The 19,504-nt window shown below is 40.9% G+C and overlaps 1 protein-coding gene across 4 annotated transcripts in view; it reads right to left on the bottom strand.

The window, feature by feature from the left end:
- Positions 1-5,413: 5,413 nt before the first annotated feature.
- Positions 5,414-19,504, bottom strand: part of sgsm2 (small G protein signaling modulator 2) — a 112,994-nt gene continuing 98,903 nt past the window's right edge. For all 4 annotated transcript variants that reach the window (XM_028464684.1, XM_028464686.1, XM_028464687.1 and 1 more), the window contains 6 exons: positions 19,209-19,333; positions 13,184-13,266; positions 9,660-9,769; positions 9,466-9,562; positions 8,420-8,587; positions 5,414-5,802 (listed from right to left, as the gene is read on the bottom strand). In XM_028464684.1, the coding sequence (XP_028320485.1) occupies positions 5,714-5,802; positions 8,420-8,587; positions 9,466-9,562; positions 9,660-9,769; positions 13,184-13,266; positions 19,209-19,333 (672 nt within the window). In that variant the 3' untranslated portion in view covers positions 5,414-5,713. The remainder of the gene's footprint in view (positions 5,803-8,419; positions 8,588-9,465; positions 9,563-9,659; positions 9,770-13,183; positions 13,267-19,208; positions 19,334-19,504) is intronic.

Here is a 19,504-nt window from a genome sequence, read left to right as displayed (position 1 = left end):
ATCAGGCCAAATTTAGCACCTTTTCTAATTTTTTTGCCAAAAAAAGTGAACTCTTCCTAGAGCGTTTATAATTTCTACATGAAATTTAGGATTTATGTTCTTGACAAGTTGGAGACCCGTCGTTCCTAAAAACAGTGAGTTTTTCACCACATTTCCAGGCCTACAGGGGGTGCTACAATCTCATCATTTTTAAAACTGGAACTTTTCAAATAACTCATTCAATCAAAACCCAAAGTCATGTGCAGAACGTGTTCCACGTGTTCCACACACATGACAAGTCATACTGCCCCCTGGTGGTGATAGAACTTTATTCTGTTAAATATTGTTTTGTTTTGTACAATGTATTTTTTACATTTCTATATAACGTATAATATATGAATATATTATTAGTATTATTATGTCTGTGCACTTTGGGAGGGGGAGGGGCTCACAACAGCACAATGACATATTTGCAGACAATAATTAATTGGTTTTTAGAACAATTTGGTGAAATTGAATCATTTCTCACAGCACACGTGTTAAAAACCCCTAATTTATGCTACAAAGTTTCATTTTTTAACATTTTTTGTAGCAGGTATCTGTAACTTGAGATTTTTTCAATGAAAATATGAACCTTGGCTCAAAAAAAGTGGAAAACAATGATGTAAATAATGAAAAATCACAAATAAACAACAATATTATAATCAACAACTTCTGCTTTATTAATGCAATACATTCAAGGCAAATGATACATCCTCACTGATACAGAGTTATTATTAATGCAGTCATTGGCGCTAAATAAATAAATAGAACATTTAGAGAAAAACATTGAACAGTCAACATGTAACACATTCAGCCTTTCTGCACAAAAACACCAGCAACGAGCGCTGCTGTAGCTCACAGAAAAATAGATCTCAGCATTAATAGTGTGTGTGTGTGTGTGTGTGTGTGTGCGTGTGTGTGTGTGTGTGTGTTCATATAAATCTGGTCCCTATGTACAGCAATACAATAAAGGCTATATTGTTTCCAAAAGACATAAAATATTGGGGTGGTTAAAGGATTGGCTGATGGTGAACAGTCTGCAGTGATTGCACATCGTTGTTGTCATGCCACAGGGAAAATGTTTCAAGGCTTTGGTTCACAACGTCCTGATTGGAGGAAGAAAGAGCTGTGGCACAGGCCACAGGGGGCACCGGATCCCACAGCACGCGTCACTGGGACCAAACAGGGAGAGTACATGCAGGGTTGGGCTCAATTAGAATTTAAATCATAATTTTGAAAATATGTCACTGTACAATTGATAACTGTAACGTGACAGCTTTGATTGTTGTATATATCTGTATTATTTTTATTCCCCGCCACAAAAGAGGAAAGAGGATGTTTGAGCTCCATCCGTCCGTCCATCCGTCCGTCCGTCCGTCCGTCCGTGTTAAAGTGGACAGTTTCTCTCAGAAACTGCTGAACATAACTACAGAACTACAGTCAGTGTGTGGCTTCAGGGTATCAATCAATGCCTTGATGGAGTTCGAAAATGAGAAGTGTACAATTATTTTTTCCCCCCAAAAGAAAAAAATCTAAAGTTTTATTCATTTATTTGTCAGTCAAATATTACGACGGTTGGTGGTAGGCCCGCCCCTTTTCTGGTCATTTCTAAATTTATCAAAGCATAGTCGTGTGATATATAGTTTCAAAGGCAATTTAACGTAGATTACAATTTCATTTGTTTTTTTCGGTGGAACCGAGTCATTTCACTGAATTCTCGGGAACGTGGTACGAGCTATTCGTCGTGGACCGAAGTTCATCAGAACTTGTTTTTACTCTGTTGGAGGTATCTTCAAAGGGGACAAACTTTTCTTACAAACCGTTTAAGATAATTAGTCATTTTATATTCTGATGTATACATCTAAGTTCTTAGATTTAGAACATTTAGGAAAAGGTTGTGAGTTCTAATGAGAACCAATCTGGCGTGGGATTTTGATGACTGTGTCTTCTTCTTATTAATAGTCTTCTTTTTTATTTTCTTACTGTAATGTTTGCACTCGTATTTAATTACCATTCTTTGAATTAATTATCTACATTTTTCTTTTTTATGTTTAGTGTTTTTTCTTTTTATTTGTTATATTCTTGAGCCTCTGTAACAAAAGTAATTTCTTCCTGGGATAAATTAAGTATTTCTGATTCTGATTAATCATAATTCAATTGTAATTGAGTTCAAATATTTGACTTTGTAATTGTTGTGGAAATTCTATAAAAAACTAATTTACAATTTAATTTAACTTAAACCTGTTGAACCATGTTATAGTTCTATGTCTTACACATACAGTTGGTAGTTAATAATTATTCAAATGTGTTTCATTCCAAGTCTACCTGTCGCTTCTCTTGAGGATCATTTTACCAAAAAATTATACAAATTTAAGGGTATAGTGACACCAAAAATATTAATACCAATATATTCATTGATTAGAAAGCCTAGCAAAGTAACCAAGAGATGAGAAACGAATTCGATGATAGATAATATTCATTAGTGTATTTTACAGCTGATTTAACCTCTTCAGCCCCAGCCAATTTTCTCCGAAAATCACATACCGTTAACAAATAACGTTTTTCTAAGCTTCTACATGACGTACATGGCTAATTTTTGTTCAGAATGAAGTAGGACCGTTAGTGGTTACAGATGATGTGAAAATTTGGAAATATATGATATTGAATGACAATAATTCATGTTTTAAATACAGGAATCTGTAGTCTGCCCAAAAAAACTAGAGATTTACATCAAAAATAAAGCCACTTCTCATTAACAAAGGCTATAAAAGCAGAAATAATTGAAGCAATGTATGGACATCAACTGCAGCAACTTTGGTAATAATAATAAACATTAGGCCAAAGATACACATGTTTTTGTACAGGAAGGTTCAGGCAGAAGCCCACTTTGACACAACTGTGCCAAAGTTTTCAACAAGTGTGTAACTGTAAAATGTTAGTGAAATTGATTCCAATCATGATTAGTCTTATGTTTGACCACTAGGTGTTGCAATTTGGCTTGAAATAAACAAGTCCATTTTTATTGAGGTTTTCTGCTGTGCCATGCGTAATGCTGTTTTGGTTCCACTCTTTTATGCTGTTACACATGGGTGTTATTGACCATTTAGAATGATTGACACAGCCTTGTAAAGTTGAGAGCCTGTAAAAATTGGTGATATCAAACACTATGGGAGTGGCTTTAGCCCTGGCCAATCAAAGCTGGGTAAAGAGGGACCGACCATTTTACACACGAGCGCTGTGCGCCTCATTGGACAGATTTCTGGACTGAGAAATGCTCAGATGTGTGTAATAGTGGTATCGATCTCACTACACAATCTGGATTTATCAAAATAAGGAATTTTATGCACATTGGAGCAACTTTTAATAAGAAACAACAAAAGTAGGACACCATTTATCATCATTGCTGACTTTTTTCATTGTGTATTTTTTGATTTTGTGTCATTGTTTTGGTACGTAACATACCTGACCTGTATATCAGTGGATTCAGCTCAGCCTGTAGTTTGTAAGATCTGTGTTTATTTTGTGACTCACAGCAGTGGAAAAAGGCTGAGTCGTCTACTTTGGCCTGGTGTGTGTGCTGTGAATGTGGGTTAGCTACAGTTGTAGCTTCTATAGATTCTAAGGATCACAGAGAGGTCTAGAAGGTGTGATTTCATTCATTCTTTACAACATTTAGACCCGTGAGAGTGACGGAAGGAGGAGCAGCCCCCACCGGCGGGTCCAGTGAAGAGGCATGGGTCAAACTGAACCGTTAGCATTACAGATGCTAACAAAAAGCTAACACAAGAGGAAGGTTATGTTTAATAAGGTTGTTTATTAAAGGCTGATGATTAATTGCGATTGAACTTTAGTAATTGAGAACGTAATTGTAATTGACTTTCAGGGGGAAAATAATAATTGTGAATTTAATTGTAATCAGAAAAAATATCGGTCACCGTAATCGTAATTGAACATGGATAATTGAAGACGTACATGTAACTGAAAAATGTAATTGAGCCCAACCCTGAGTACAGGACAGTGCAGGGCTGCCGTATGCCACAGTACGCGTCACTGGGACCAAACAGGGAGGGTACAGGGCAGTGCAGGGAGGGGGAAGACTGTTGGCACTTGGATCACAGGTGCAGGTCCATGCTGGAGCAACACTTGTACACTTTAGGGAGACGTGAGGAAGAGGAGGAAGAGGAGGAGGTAACAACAGTATAAAAAGCCTCCATCCTCCTCCTGTCAGATACAAAGTCAATGTGCTGTTTCTCTAAAGTCACTGAAACACTAAAGGTTTGGCATTAAAAGCAGCATCAGCTCTTTTTTTATCAGTGATTTCTCTTTAAAACGAGGACTGCAGCCACGTTTATAAACATCTACGATCAATACATTTACACTTCTATTATTGTTATTGGATCAGCTACATTGTGGGAAATGGAATTTAAAAATGTAGGGAAAATTAGTTTAAACTAGCAAGATATGGGCATTAAAAATGGTGAATGTGGTTAAATTGGCAAAATAATCATGAAATATAGTGAAAAGAGGTTAAAAATGACAATAATAAATCAGCATATGTGACATTAGGTGTAAAGGGTTTATAAGTGCTGAACATAGAAAAAATTTACAAAAAAGTCATTAAAATGTGATGTAGAAGTGTCAGAAATGGGAGAAATGTAGCAAAAATACATTAAAAGGAGCAAAAATATGGCAAGAAAAAGTGATGAAAATAGGTTAAAATATGGTGAGTTTGGTGGAATTGTAGAAAAAAGGGTAAAAATAAACAAAAATGACTCACAACCCCAATGTTGAGAACCCCTGGTGTCACCAACATGCATGACAGTAATATTTGATTCATCTGAAACACGTCCTACTTAAAGTTTAGATGTTTTGTTATAAATGTGGCTGCAGTTGTTCCTGTGACGTGGTTCTATTGATCACCAACCGTATCTGATCGTCTCACAAACCTAAAAGTGCATCAGAGTCCCTGGTCCGTCACGTAAAGGCAACACTGAAGGAGAACAAACACACTCGCCTTTAGAAAACACTCTGAGAAAGGAGTTGGCACAGTCTGTGTGGTCCATGTGGAGAGTTCTACGTGTTCTACGTGGCAACGTCCTCTGGTCCTCTGTGTGTGCGTGTGCATGCTTACGTGTTTGTGTATGGTTACGTGTGTGTGTGCGTGTGTGTGTACGTGTGCATGCTTATGTGTGTGTGTGTGTGTGTGTGTATGGTTACGTGTGCGTGTGTGCATGTGTGTTTGTACGTGTGTGTGTGCGTGTGTGTGTACGTGTGTGCATGCTTATGTGTGTGTGTACGTTTGTGTATGGTTACGTGTGCGTGTGTGCATGTGTGTTTGTACGTGTGTGTACGTGTGCATGCTTACGTGTGTGTGTGCATGTGTGTGTGTGCATGTGTGTATGGTTACGTGTGTGTGTGCATGTGTGTGTGTGCGTGTGCATGCTTACGTGTGTGTGCATGTGTCTGTGTGCATGTGTGTGTGTGCATGTGTGTATGGTTACGTGTGTGTTGTGTACAGACTCTCTAGGACCCAGCAGACGTGTAAATACGTTCACAGTGTGATCAAACTCACATGCATGCAGAGAAATCCACGCGTCTGAACAACGTCCGAGCCATGTGATCATGTGACCATGTGACCAGATATGTAAACAGATGTGGGCGGAGCTCCTGTTAGTCCTTTATCCAGTAACGCTCACTTGTTGTCCATCAGAGCCTGGACTTTGTGCACTAACTCACGCGCTACCTTCAGGATGTGTTGGACGTCATGTCGCTCTGCCATTTCTGTTCATTAAATAACAGAGATTATAGACAAACAGATGATAGATAAAATACAGATACTGTCTGAAAATATCATTCTATGTCATTTCAACAAATATCCCACGTACTTAGGTCTAAAAAATCACATATTTTTACCAATTGTTCAATGATTATTCATTATGCTGACTGTAAATGTTTAGTTTGATCTGATCAATACTTTTTCAGATATAGATAATGTAGTGAGGGGGTGTGTCCTTATTTTTCTTCCATTTTCATCTTCCAATATATCAGGAACTCCATCACATAGAAAGGTTCTGTGATGGTTCCATCAGGAGAGAGATGACTGGAAATAATAAAATCTTATGAAATACATTTATTCAGGAGGAACTAAACACTGTTACATTCACTTATTTAAAGAATGAGTTTTCATCATTATGATCTATAGATGTTTTTCAATAGTTTTCTAAGCAAAATGTTGTCGTCAGACAAAGGGGAATTAGGATTGAAAAGTAAAAATCTGATTTTTTTTCTTATCTTCCCACATATAGTTATGAGAATGAGTTAAACTTTGTCTAATGACCTGAGATGAAACTAAAACACTATAATCACATCATCAGAAAAACTCTCTTCTTTCTGCAGAAACTTAGAGGATTTACAAATAAGATTCTGCTTAAGTTTAATGTCTGCACCATAGACAGTGTGTTTGTTATAGCTCTATGAAACATCACAGCTAAAGAAAGGAGAACTCTGAACAAGGTGGTTCTCTGTGTAAAAAGCTCTGTGAGCTGTGTGTTCTGGAGGTTCTCTATGATTACAGACTCTTTAATCTGATAATCATCAATGATTCTTCTGGTACTGGTCACCTGGTAAAGCCATGATCCAGATCCTTCCCTCCAGGAGAAGATATCGTTCATTGAGATGCAGAACATCTCACCACATTAACAGCTTCTTCCCACAAACTGTTATTAGCTGAACAAAGAGGTTTTAAAGAGGTTATAAGTGTGTTTTTATTACCACGCTTCATAGTGTCAAATATTTCCCTTTGAACTTTTACTGTTCATTTATTTTGTCTATTTTGGTGTTTGTGTTGGTGTCTCTGGTGCATTCTGGGGGATTTCTGCACAAATATTCCAGTGGTTTTTTCACTGCAAATGACAAATAAATTGAACTTGAATAAAAATAAAGCATATGTTCATATATCCAGAGCGTGTGAGTCTAGAACCAATGCATATCTGTGACTAATCATTAGTGATGTGAACAGTCTATGTTCATAGCTCTAAGCTGATCACATTACAGGGAGCTGAGACATATGCTCAGTAGTTTACTGAAGACCCAAACATGTTCCAGACCCAAACACACACTGACTATTTAGAGGAGCTGACATGTCCACCAGATAGGATGTATAGCAGATCTATTTCTATATTCTGAGAGAGTGGGTGGAGCTTATTACTATACCATATTTACCTTTATATGTGATGGAGTTACTGATATATTGGAAGAAGAATAAGGACACACCCCCCCTCACTACAATATCCATATCTATAAAGCATTGATCAAATCAAACTAAACATTTACAGAGTGGATATTGAATAGAATAATTGGTAAACATTGAATGGGGTACAGTATGTGGGACATGAAATGACCCAGGAAAGAAGATGTTTATTGTGAAGCTGCTGGAGACGATGATGTTTTATCAGATAAAGACGTAGTGTAGCCTCAGATCAATAAATCAAAATAAATGATGTTAAAGGTTTATATTGATCTCCACTGTAAACTCTCTCTGATTGATATTGTTGGTAAAGTTTGGTGCATTGCATTGTGGGATGTGGAGTCCTGTAGACGGATGATAAAAGTGTTTTTACTCTTCTTCTTTGACACGTTTCAACTCCTTCAGCTTTTGACTGATTTTGATCATTAAGATATTGAAATGTGTAAATAATTCAGCCCAGGGGTGATTGTACTTTTGTGATTTGTAAATGTTATCAATTTTTTAAAATAGATTTTTTTTTGTTAAAAAAAGTCTCCATTTATTTCGATTGGGAATTTCAGCGTTTTAAGAGTTAACGGCTTCAACTTTGAACTTCAGCTGTTCTTTAACGTATTTCAAATTTTAAAATGTTCAGCTGTCTTTCAACGTTTCTCTATCTTCACCTACAGCTAGTCAACTGCACTGGATTTTACGCTCCGATTCCATTTTTAGAGTGGACAGCACGTTAAGTTAGAGTAGAGCAGGTCCAATCTTTACCTAAAAATGTTAGCGAACAAAATGCTATTGCTTGGTTAATGCTAATACTTGGCTAATGATAGGCTAATGCTAATACTTGGCTAATGATAGGCTAATGCTAATACTTGGCTAATGATAGGCTAATGCTAATATTAGGGTAACGCTAGGTTACAGCTAATGCGAACATTAGCTAATGCTAGCTAATGCTAACGCTAGCTACTGCTAGGTTAATGTTAATGCTAGTAAATGCTAGGTAAATGCTAATGCCAATGCTAGTTAATGTTCATGCTTGCTAATGCTAATTTTAATGCTAGCTAATGATAATGTTAATGTCAATGCTAATGCTAGGCTAATGCTGTGTTCTATGATGTGGATCAGCACCAAAGTGACTTCCCAACACGTTTAACGAGCACGTACCGTTAAAAAACTTGATGATGTCGGTGAAATCCATGTTGTTGTCCATGATGATGTCACGGTAAACTGTGACCAACGCCAACGCCAGGAAGAGGACGAAGTGCTGGGAGGAAATCCTGGAAGCCACCCAGATCACTTCCCATACGGAGAACACGTCCTCATACAGGAGCTCTGAGCACACACACACACACACACACACACACACACACACACACACACACACACACACACACACACACACACACACACACACACACACACACACACACACACACACACACACACACACACACACACACACACACACACACACACACACACACACACACACACACAGTTTTCTGTATGATGAGATAAAGAGTTTTCAGGATGAATTCTACCAATAGTTTGTTCACTCTGGGCCTTTGAAGCATGTTTGCATATTTCTAATAAATAATGACCTGTTTCACGTGAGATAAAAGACATAAGTAACATTAATAAACACATTTCTAACAAACTGCTGGGTTAGTGTGTGTCTTCAACAGTTTACTCTCTAACTTCAGCCACCAGAGCGTGTCAACGCACTGTTTAAGGGAGATTAAAGGTCATTAAAGGAGAGCTCTTCTTCTCTGCTTCATTGTCTACTACCAAACCTCAGAGTTGAAAGTGTCGCCCCCTGTGGTCACAACTGTTTTTATCCTCTTTCTGTAAACAAGAGGTTTACATCAACATCTTTAACTTTTCCTGATTATTTAGAGCAACTGTGACTGAAAAAGTTACTAAATAATGTTTACAGGCCGTGTGACATCATCAATCACATGATTTCAAGATGGAGGAACACAGGCTCTAAAACTGTAAAATAATCCTGTTTTTAAATGGTAATTAAATGTAAATGATCCATAATAATGTGTTTATTTAGACAAATCTACTAATAAGGACATTTAGAATATATTAGGACATTTATAAAAACACTGGAGGATCTTTATAAGTTTTGTATGTTTGATGTGCTTTAATAATCTTTGTTTTAACTTTAATAATGTATATTGTGTTATATTATGAGTTTTAATCACCTCTCTTAAAGTCCAGCAGGAACCAGCGGTAGCAGAAGTAGAAGTGAGTGTAGTCTCCATTCTGCTGCATCAGCTCAAACAGCTCAGAGTCCAGGATCTAAAGGAGGAAGGAAGAGGATTTTAACGTTGGAAACACTTCCTCTACCCGACAGGAACATTTAAAACACTTCCTGCAGATGTTTATTGATCATCACCTGGATCAATGACCTCATGTTGGCAAAGTGTGTGTCCATGGCTCCACCGTTAGGAAAGTTCTGACACATCCTCTTCATCAGCTGAGAGAAACAACTGTAGGCCAGACACTCTGTGGGTGGGGCATAGAGACAGACAGTTCATTAAACACACCCCCAGATATTAAATGTGATTGATGTCAATTCATAGCTGTGTGTGTGTGTGTGTGTGTGTGTGTGTGTGTGTGTGTGTGTGTGTGTGTGTGTGTGTGTGTGTGTGTGTGTGTGTGTCAGGATGCTACAATCCTCCAATGACAAATGTGAGAAATAAAGAAGAGCTGTTTAAAACTTTGTTAGGAACAAAAATCATGAATATGATGATGATTTTGGAGCAGTATTTTATGGGGAGAGATTTGTGTAAAAAAAAAAAACAACTTTAAATGTGTTTGTTTTAAGAATCTTAACAACATAGTATTTGAGGTTTATTTTCCTGAACTCTTCTGTTTTCTGGAGTTTTAGCCTCTGAAAAGTCACTTTCTGAAAAGTCAGGGGATAGGGACCATAACAGGGTGGTGGGTAAATTCACACATCTGGGGCGGTGGGTCTCTGGGGGGTGTGGAGGGGTGTTGCTGGGGGCTCCCTTTGCGGGGTCTCTCTGGGCGGTGCCGGCCTGGTGCGGCGTGGGGGTGCCCCTTCCCTGCGGGTGGGGCTTGGCGCTTGTCTCGTTTCCTGGTTGCCTTGGGGGCGTGCCTCGCGGCGTGTGGGTCCGGGGCGGCTTGCCGCGCCGGTGTGGGAGGTGGGCGCGCTGGTGGGTGCCGGCGTCTGCGCCGGGGTTGGGGCGGGATTGCTTGGCGCTCCGGGGTGGTGCTCTTTGCTGGGGGGCGGCTCTAGCTGTTCCGGGGGTTGAGGTCGGTATCGGCCACTTGGTAGGTCTGTCCTGCTATCTGCGGGCTGGCGGGTGGGTGGGTTCTGCGCCTTTGGCTGGGGGCTGCTACTCTGCATCGGTTGTGTGCCATTGGGGTCCCTCTCTCCTGTGGTGGCTGGATGCTGGCGGGGGGCCTTGGGGTTGGGGTCGGTGGGGGGATGCGCTGGGTGCTCGGGGCTTCCTCGGATGTGTGTGTGGGGGGCGGTGGCTGCCTCTCGGCCTGGGATCTTGGGGGCATTTGGGGGGTTGCTCGGCCGCGGGGGGGTTGCCTGGGGCTCCCTGGCCCCCGCTCTTTCTGCTGGCCTGGCTGCATCTGCGGGCCCAGGGCAGTTCCTGGGCTTGCAGTAGCGTTTTTTTTTTTGTACATAAACTGGTACACGATGCACTGGCACGCCTTGGGATGTGGGATGAAACTCATACTGGGCTTAACCTTAGACACGTTAATCTCAAATACCTGCTTTAGGTACTACCACTCACTCATTCCCCCTGTTCACAGCCACCACCATTATAGCTAAGCTTCACACTTGTCACCATACTGGCTGGATTACACAACATAATAAGCACAATATATTCTACAACCTCACATCTCACCCTCACTGCAAAACAGTCTATTCTTCCCCACCTTTTCTATTTCCTGCCTTGAGTCTCTCCTCCCTGCTCCCTTTCCCCTCCCCTTCCCCCTCCCCCTCCACTTAGGTGTAACACTGCTCTCCCTTTTTATATCCTCCCTATAATAAAAGATTTCTTACCCTTCCTTAGGGAGGGCTGGTGATGGTCACAATTAAGTAATAAAATAAATCAATGTATTTTATTGCAATAACAAAATATGCATTGCTGTCTCATAATGATTGCACTTCCTGTGGTGTTGACCTTTGACAGCATGTGCAGACAAGTAAAAAAAAAAAAAAAAAAAAAAAAAATGAAAAGTCACTTTCTGAGCAACTCTCAAAACGTGCTGATTCATGGCCTACTTATGCATATTAATAAGTAGGCATGTCTGTAGACGCTAGATACACACAACAGCTGATCACTATTGATTATCTTTTTCTATCCACACACTTGTTATTGTTTTCAGGCAAAAAACTGCTAATTACGGTAAAACACATGGATATTTAAGCGGTTATTGTGATTGTGAGTCAGACAAACACTGTTTTATGCTGTGAAGGTGGACCTTCATCCTCTCAGCGGCTGAACATCCTCTTCCTCTTCCTCCTCCACAGTTACACACACAATATCAATATCTTTACTACTAAACTGCTCCTCGATAGTGATGTGCCCCGGATAACACCATCTATCATTTACATACACAGCCACACCCCCTTCTTTACGCTTACCGCTCTCCGTCATCCTGTCACCGCATAAAAGTTGGAAGCCGTCCAATTCCACAATTGAGTCTGGTGTTAGCGTTGTGAGTCACGACATCTGCAGACTTCCCAGAAGTCCTTCTCATGCCGGGTTAGCGCCGCTAGCTCGTCCATCTTATTGGAGAAAGAGCTAACATTCCCTATGACGACGGCCCCCGTTGTTTACTCCTCAGTTCACGAGGGATGTTGGGTCTCGCTGCATAGGCTGGCTTAGCATTAGCACGGAGTGCTAACAGCTGATTGGTGTAAACAATTGGTCTGTGGCTCCGAGCAGTGACTCCCGACACGATCGCAAAAATTGTAGACACAAGCAGCAGAAAAAGTAGTGCAATTTGGGCGTCCAGTAGTGCATTTACATTTACATATATGACAATAAATGGCTGATGGTCTTGATTGATATAGTGCTTTATCCCCACACTGAAGTAGTCCCACAATATCAACTCATTCATCCATTCACACACCAATGGGACTGAGCTGCCATGGGATACACTACGACCAGACAGGTAAAGACTGGGATGGAACCCCCAACCTCTTGATCAGAAGACGACCCCCTCTACCACCTGAGCCACGGTCGCCCCAAATAAAGTATAATGTATATTCTATATTAAACTGCAGTATTTGTTTTAGCTGTGGGGTAGTTGGAGAGGGAGGAGCTCACATTCTTATAAGGTAGGAGGAGCCAGGATTGTCAGCAGGAGGAGTTTCCGGTACTCCGGTACGTGACGTCAGGTACCAAGAAAAATCTGTCTCGTTTGGAGCTAATTTTTTACAAAATGTGGAATAACGAGGGAGGAGGAAACAGAACTTTTTCCACTCTGACCCTCTGAGGATAAATGAACGTATATCACTGTAGCAGAACCATTAGAAAGTGATTCATTCATAATACCGCCCCTTTAATGTCAGGTATCAGACTACGATTAAAATCTAATTAATCTTCATCAGAGACTTCAATACTGCCCCCTAATGGAGGGGTGGAGCTTTACACTCGTGTTGTTCTCAAAAATAAATTCAAACAGCGGCCGATCCACAAACACACTTTACATAATTCATAAGCAAAGATTTACACATGATAATGAATTATACACACAGATTATTAAACACGTGTATATTGTGGATATATTTGTCCCTATAATACTTCATCTTATTAATGTAAACACAGTGTTTAACATCTGTGTGAACATGAAATAAGATGCTTCACTTTTCTCACAGTGTGTTAATAACAGTGATTAGTTTCACATGAATGGATTATTAGTCCTCACCATCGTTGAGGATCACCATGAGAGGAGCCAGTAGGTCACACATGCCCTGTACGTAGCCCATCTCGAGATGTTCCCACACATAGCTGTAACACACAAGAACAATGACAACACATCACAGCAGAATTAATCACACCAATAAAAACACAAGGGCAGGTTTAATATCAGATTCTAATTCTGTAAACAACATTATTTCACATTCTTTATCTCAGTGTTTCCAAACCTCAAAGATATAGAAGTTTAAATCTAAACAAACAAACAAAGGTAACATTTATCTTTCTTTGTGTATTAAAAAGAAATGAAAAACTATTCAAATTTATTTGTATAGCGCATTTCATACTCAAGGCAACTCAATGTGCTTTACATGATAAAACATTCAATTGTTTAAAATCAATAAGAACATTTAAAATCATCAGTAAAATCAATTAAAATCATCAGTAAAATCAATTAAAATCATCAGTAAAATCATCATGACATCAACAACATGACCATAAATCTCTCTCAATCATACACAGTAGAGAAAAAAAGTTCCTTTAACTTTGATTTAAAAATGTTCACATGTGATGCTGACTTCAGCTCTGCTGCAGTTTGTTCCACTTCTTTGCAGCATAACAACTAAACACAGCATCACCATGGTTACTGTGAGCTCTGGGCTCCACTATCTGACCTGTGTCCATAGATCTCAGAGACCTGCTGGGTTCATACCTGACTAACATCTCACTGATGTATTCTGGACCAAACCCATTCACACATTTATAACCAGCAGCAGAACTTTACAGTCTCCTCTGAGGCTGACTGGGAGCCAGTGTAAAGACTTTAAAACTGGACTAATGTGTTCTGACCTCTTTGTTCTGGTTCAGACCTGAGCTGCAGCGTTCTGAACCAGCTGTAGATGTTTGATGAAGACCATTACAATAGTCCAGTCTGCTGGAGATAAAAGCATGGACGAGTTTCTCCTGATCTTTCTGAGTCATTAAACCTTTCACTCTGGAGATGTTCTTTAGGTGGTAGAAGATGTTTTTGTGATAGATTTGATCTGATGCTGAATGTCAGATCTGAGTCAATCAGAACACCAAGGTTTTTGACTTGGTCTTTATCTTCTAAAGATCCAGACTCAGATACTTGCTGACAGCAGTCCTCTTTTCATTGTTACCAAAGACAATCACCTCCATCTTGTCATGGTTTAGTTGAAGGAAGTTTTCACTCATCCAGCAGTTTACTTTTTCTAAGTAGTCACACAACACCTCAATGGGACCATAGTCATCTGGGTTCAGTGATAGATATAGTTGTGTGTCATCTGCGTAGCTCTGATAATCAACCTTACAGTTGTGTAAAATGTGTCCTAAAGGAAGCATATAAAGGCTAAACAGAAGAGGTCCAAGAACAGATCCCTGAGGAACCCCACAGGACATTGGTAATCTGTCAGATTCAAAGTTTACTATGTTTACAAAATAACTTTGATCCTCAAGTAGAACTTAAACCATTACTTTAACATTTAGTCCAACCCATGTTTACAATCTGTGTAACTAAATTGTATGATCTACAGTGTCAAATGTAGACTTAGATCCAATAGAATTAGAACAGATACTTTTCCTGAGTCAGTGTTCAACCTTATGTCATTGATCACTTTGATCAGAGCAGTTTCAGTGAGTCTACATTCTCTAACATTCACACCTGATGCACAACTGTGAGGTTTACAACTACAGCAACTGGAAAGTGATTTCAAATTATGCTTTTACACACTTGATTATCAGTAGTTATTAAAAAAACCACTGCACGCACACGCACACACACGCACGCACACACACACGCACGCACACGCACACACGTATGCACGCGCACACACACACGCACGCACAGGCATGTACACACGCACGTACGCACACACGCGCACGCACACACACGCACAGGCATGTACACACACGCACGCACACACAGGCACGCACACACACACGCACACACACACACGCACGCACGCACGCACACACACACGCACACACACGCACGCCAGAGACTGAAAAAGGTTCACAAACGTATCTGAGATCTCAGAAAACATACAAAAAAATCTTAATTTACTTGAAAACAAAAAAACAGCGAAAAATGTATTATTTTTTTAAACATATTTTTCATTTCGAATTGAAATCAATGGGAAATTCCAATCTGACACTGAATATAACTTCACATGCATGTTTTGGGAAAATATCACATACTTGTCTTTGTAAACATGTGGTCAGAGAGCTAATGTTAGCTTTAGCATGTGTAGCAAACAGCTGACAACAGTTTCCTCCATTAATCATGTCCCGCCCTAAACAGCTCCACTTCCTCCCCCTGCCTCTGCCAATCTACCAGAAGCCACGCCTCTACTTTTCTGCAAGCGCATCGCGGAACATAACGAGGTCTCATTGATATATGTCTATGGGTCAGGTAAGAGCCATCATTATATTTACCTGTTTGCTGATGTGACGCACGGCCTTGTTTCCGTGCAGAGTTCCACATTCACTTTAATATTTCAGGATGTTTAACAGCCTGTGATCAGTCATGTTAGGGAAACATGAGGTCATGTGGATACCTTATCAATACTTTACCCCTCTTCAAATCCAGACTCAAAACGCATCTCTTCCAATCTGTCCATTTTCTGTAAATTATCATCCCTGATTTCACCTACATTACTTTTCTCTTCTCTTCTTCTTTGTATTTTACTGTTTTTAATGTATTGCACTGTTTTTATTATCCTGTTTTTATTGTAAAGTGGCTTGAAAGGCGCTTTTTGAATAAACAGACATGGAGATGGATAAACTCTGAAACAGAATGTGGGAAATTATAAAAAAGGAAAAGAAGAATCTTTATAAAACACTGATCTGTGGATCAGGTCGACTAAATAGTCCATTTGCCAAACCCTAGTTTTCGTGTGAAACTTGTTAAAATCCCCTCCAACTGATTCTGGTAGAGAACATTCCATAGCATCAGAATCTGGATGATTCCACGCTGCACCAGAGTTCTATTTCATCCCTGCTGACCACCAGAGGCGGGGCTTTAAGCACTGAATATTCCCCTTCGTGCATGCGCAGTGCGAGTGTGTATACCAACAATGTCACCTGTGACCCCTGGATGAACCGGAGGAAGCTTATATCTTCAGGTGTCACTCCAGGACACTTTCCTTTTTTTTCTTCTCACGCACAGTTTGCTGGAAGATTGTGCATATAGCTAAAGCTACCGTCGCTAGTAGCTACGCGACTGTGGTAGGTCGGAGCAGCGAGCATTCGCCCTCCAGGAGCTGTGACGGTGAGTGTTTGGATAGTGGTAGCTTCAACCATTAGCAACCTCTGTTGGCACAGGCCGCGTTAGTGCCGCCTCCCCCCAGCATATGGTTTGTGTTTGGTTCTGCCGATACACACAGTGCAGGGTGATACCGGACAGGCGGCGTACGCGCCCCCTCCCTCTGTTGAGCTAGAACAACTGTGTTAACTGTGTCTTCTCAGTGCAACTACAATGGATGTCTCTCATATCTGCACATCCTGTGTGGCTTCGTTACAGCCAGAGGATGCTTGACCTATGCCCCGCATGCCTTGCCCCTGAGCACCTGCGGTCAGGCAAACCCTGCATTAACTGCAGCTACTTGCCTCGGGCAGCAAGGGTTGCCAGGTTGGCAGGAGTGGAAGGCTCAGTAGCTGAAGTCGACCTCCTCCCAGGCCAGCCACCTCCGGCTCGTCAGACACACTCTAAGCAGCGGGGAGAGGCTACGGCAGCTGCCCCCTCCCGGCAGAAAGCCAAGTCTGACCATAGTGGGTTATCTTCTAGTCGAGCAGCTGTCTGCTGATTGGCCGGTTATTCCCCTGGTGGCTGATGCAGCACTTTCTCCTCCAATGCCAGCGCTGCTGCCTGAGGAGGATACACTCTCATTTCTGTGATTATGTGGAGGATTTGGATGTCGGATCCCAGATGTCTGAGCAGAGCTCCCACTTCTCAGATCAGAGTTCAGGGACCAAGGTGAAGGACAACTCCATGCACGCTATCATGCGCCTGGCTTTACAGCGGCTGCACACAGCTGTCCCACAGCAGGCCCGCCCCCACAGCTTTTGCTATTCCACATTCAGAGGATTATCTGAAGGAGTTACAGTCCTGTTGGAGGGACAGTAAGGCTTGATCCCGTCTCTATGCAGATGGGCGGACCCTCTTTGTCAGTCAGAATCCTTGTTGGCTTGTGAGAAGATTCTATAGGAAAGTGTCCTGGAGTGACACCTGAAGATATATTCCTCCAGGTTATCCAGGGGTCACAGGTGACATTGTTGCTATACGTACTTGCACTGCGCATGCGTGAAGGGGAATATTCAGTGCTTAAAGCACCGCCTCTGGTGATCATTTGGGATTCATAGAAGCACAGTTACATTCGTGACTCTTAGTTTTAAGAAATTCAAGATGGCCGCCAAAATATCTAAATCTATAATAAGCCAAATCAGCATTATCAGTACGCATGCGCGATTCCCGGGTCAATATATCCGGGTCAGAGTTCACGACTGCCCAGCGTGTCAACAAAGCCCCTGTCTAGCGGAACAACCGGCTACTTATACGGACTTTTAGGCATTTACTTTGCTTAAGGTCGTTTTAAGGCAATATGCCAGGGTCCCATTGTTCAGTGCGTGGCTGTTCCAACGGTACACGTGGGCTTAATACGTGGATGAAAGAGTTTTGCCCCGTTCACGAGTGCAATAAAGGAACCTCACGATGTATATGCGACCCGCCATACGTACTCATCCCATTTCCTACTGAAAGAAAAGATCCAGAACGTCGTGCCGAATGGATTAAATCAGTAAGTTTGACATATACTGTACTACATTAAAGCTAACTAGTAAACTAGTATATAAATATTATATTGTGGTGTACATGTTAGAGAGGTGTCTCTCACCCAGCAGGTTTCGGGGGTTTGTTGGCGTCCTTTTCTTTCTCGCCACAATATACCCGATCCCCCCAGGATCAACTGTCAACATCGATCTCGAGCAGAGATTTATAATCAAGGTTGACAGCCTCTCGTTCCTGCGCTTTTTGAAATGACAATGCCCACGCGAGGGCCACCAGTTCTTTCTTCCTCTTCCCAGTAACAACGTGTCCACGTCTCTTACAATATTCTTTTAAAACATCCACTTTACAACGCTCAAAATATTCAATATCTTTGTCAGACTCGGCCATGTTTACGTTTTATGACATGAGCTAGGCGGGAGCTGGGTAGTCCTGACCTTTGACCCAGACCAGCATGCTTTGCGAGATGCCGAATCCGAATCCGCTTATTGGTCCTAATTTGTTCAATTCTTCTATTGTGCAATATATCAAACATAGGGTTCTCAAGGTCAAGGAATTCATTTATGACGACCACAAGGTTGTAGGGATTATATTTTTGTCAAAATAGTAGTATTTTAGGTTAAAAAAAGTGCAGAAATGGAGTATCAGTGCTGAGTTGATCCTCCCCCTTCATTATGTGGTGTCGTATTTTTTTTTCTCTCAAACATTTTCCGTGTCGACACCATGAGTAATAAACATACTTCACACACTAGCAGCAGTATTCTCTGGGGGCGTGGCCATGTAGCGAGCTGCCACCACAGAAAAGAATAAAGATCTGAGAGTGACTCTCCAAACCTGGTAGGGATTTATGTTCATGTACTTAAATGTTCTATCATATTTGTACCAAAATAGTTTATGACGACAATAACTGAATAAAATGATTACCTACAACCTTATGGTCATCATAAAACCTTATATTTGATGTTATACAACAAAATTGGTATCAACTGACCAAATTAGGACCAATTATAGATTTGGGAATTTTGGCGGCCATCTTGAATTTCTCAAACCCTCAATGATGCCAGCTAGCCTCATTCAGATTCTGATTCTGTGGAATCTGCTTTTTAGAAAGTTCACACCATGGCCGCAGGACAACAAGCCTCCAGATAAATAAATGTCCTTCATGTAACACCGATGGGTACGTTTCTATCAGACCCAAGTGCTTCCTGTCATTCCCACTGAGCGTGCTCTCTACCTGCACATGATGTTTCTGAGCTTCTCCAGGTTTCCTGGTGTGAAGTAATAATAGGTTCGATCACAGCGTTGGACATCTTTGTCTATTCTGTGAAGGTTCAGAGCGACTGTGTCCAACAGCTCGATCTGGAAATAAGAACAACTACATGTTAGCATGTGATCACAGTAAAAACTACATGTTAGCATGTGATCACAGTAAAACTACAGGTTAGCATGTGATCACAGTAAAACTACGTTAGCATGTGATCACAGTAAAACTACAGGTTAGCATGTGATCACAGTAAAAACTACAGGTTA

The sequence above is a fragment of the Gouania willdenowi genome, chromosome 13 (assembly GCF_900634775.1).
Source record: "Gouania willdenowi chromosome 13, fGouWil2.1, whole genome shotgun sequence".
In the NCBI taxonomy this organism is placed as follows: Eukaryota; Metazoa; Chordata; class Actinopteri; order Blenniiformes; family Gobiesocidae; genus Gouania; species Gouania willdenowi.
The sequence above is the reverse complement of the archived record's forward strand: the minus strand, read 5'-3'. Positions and strand labels throughout refer to the sequence as shown.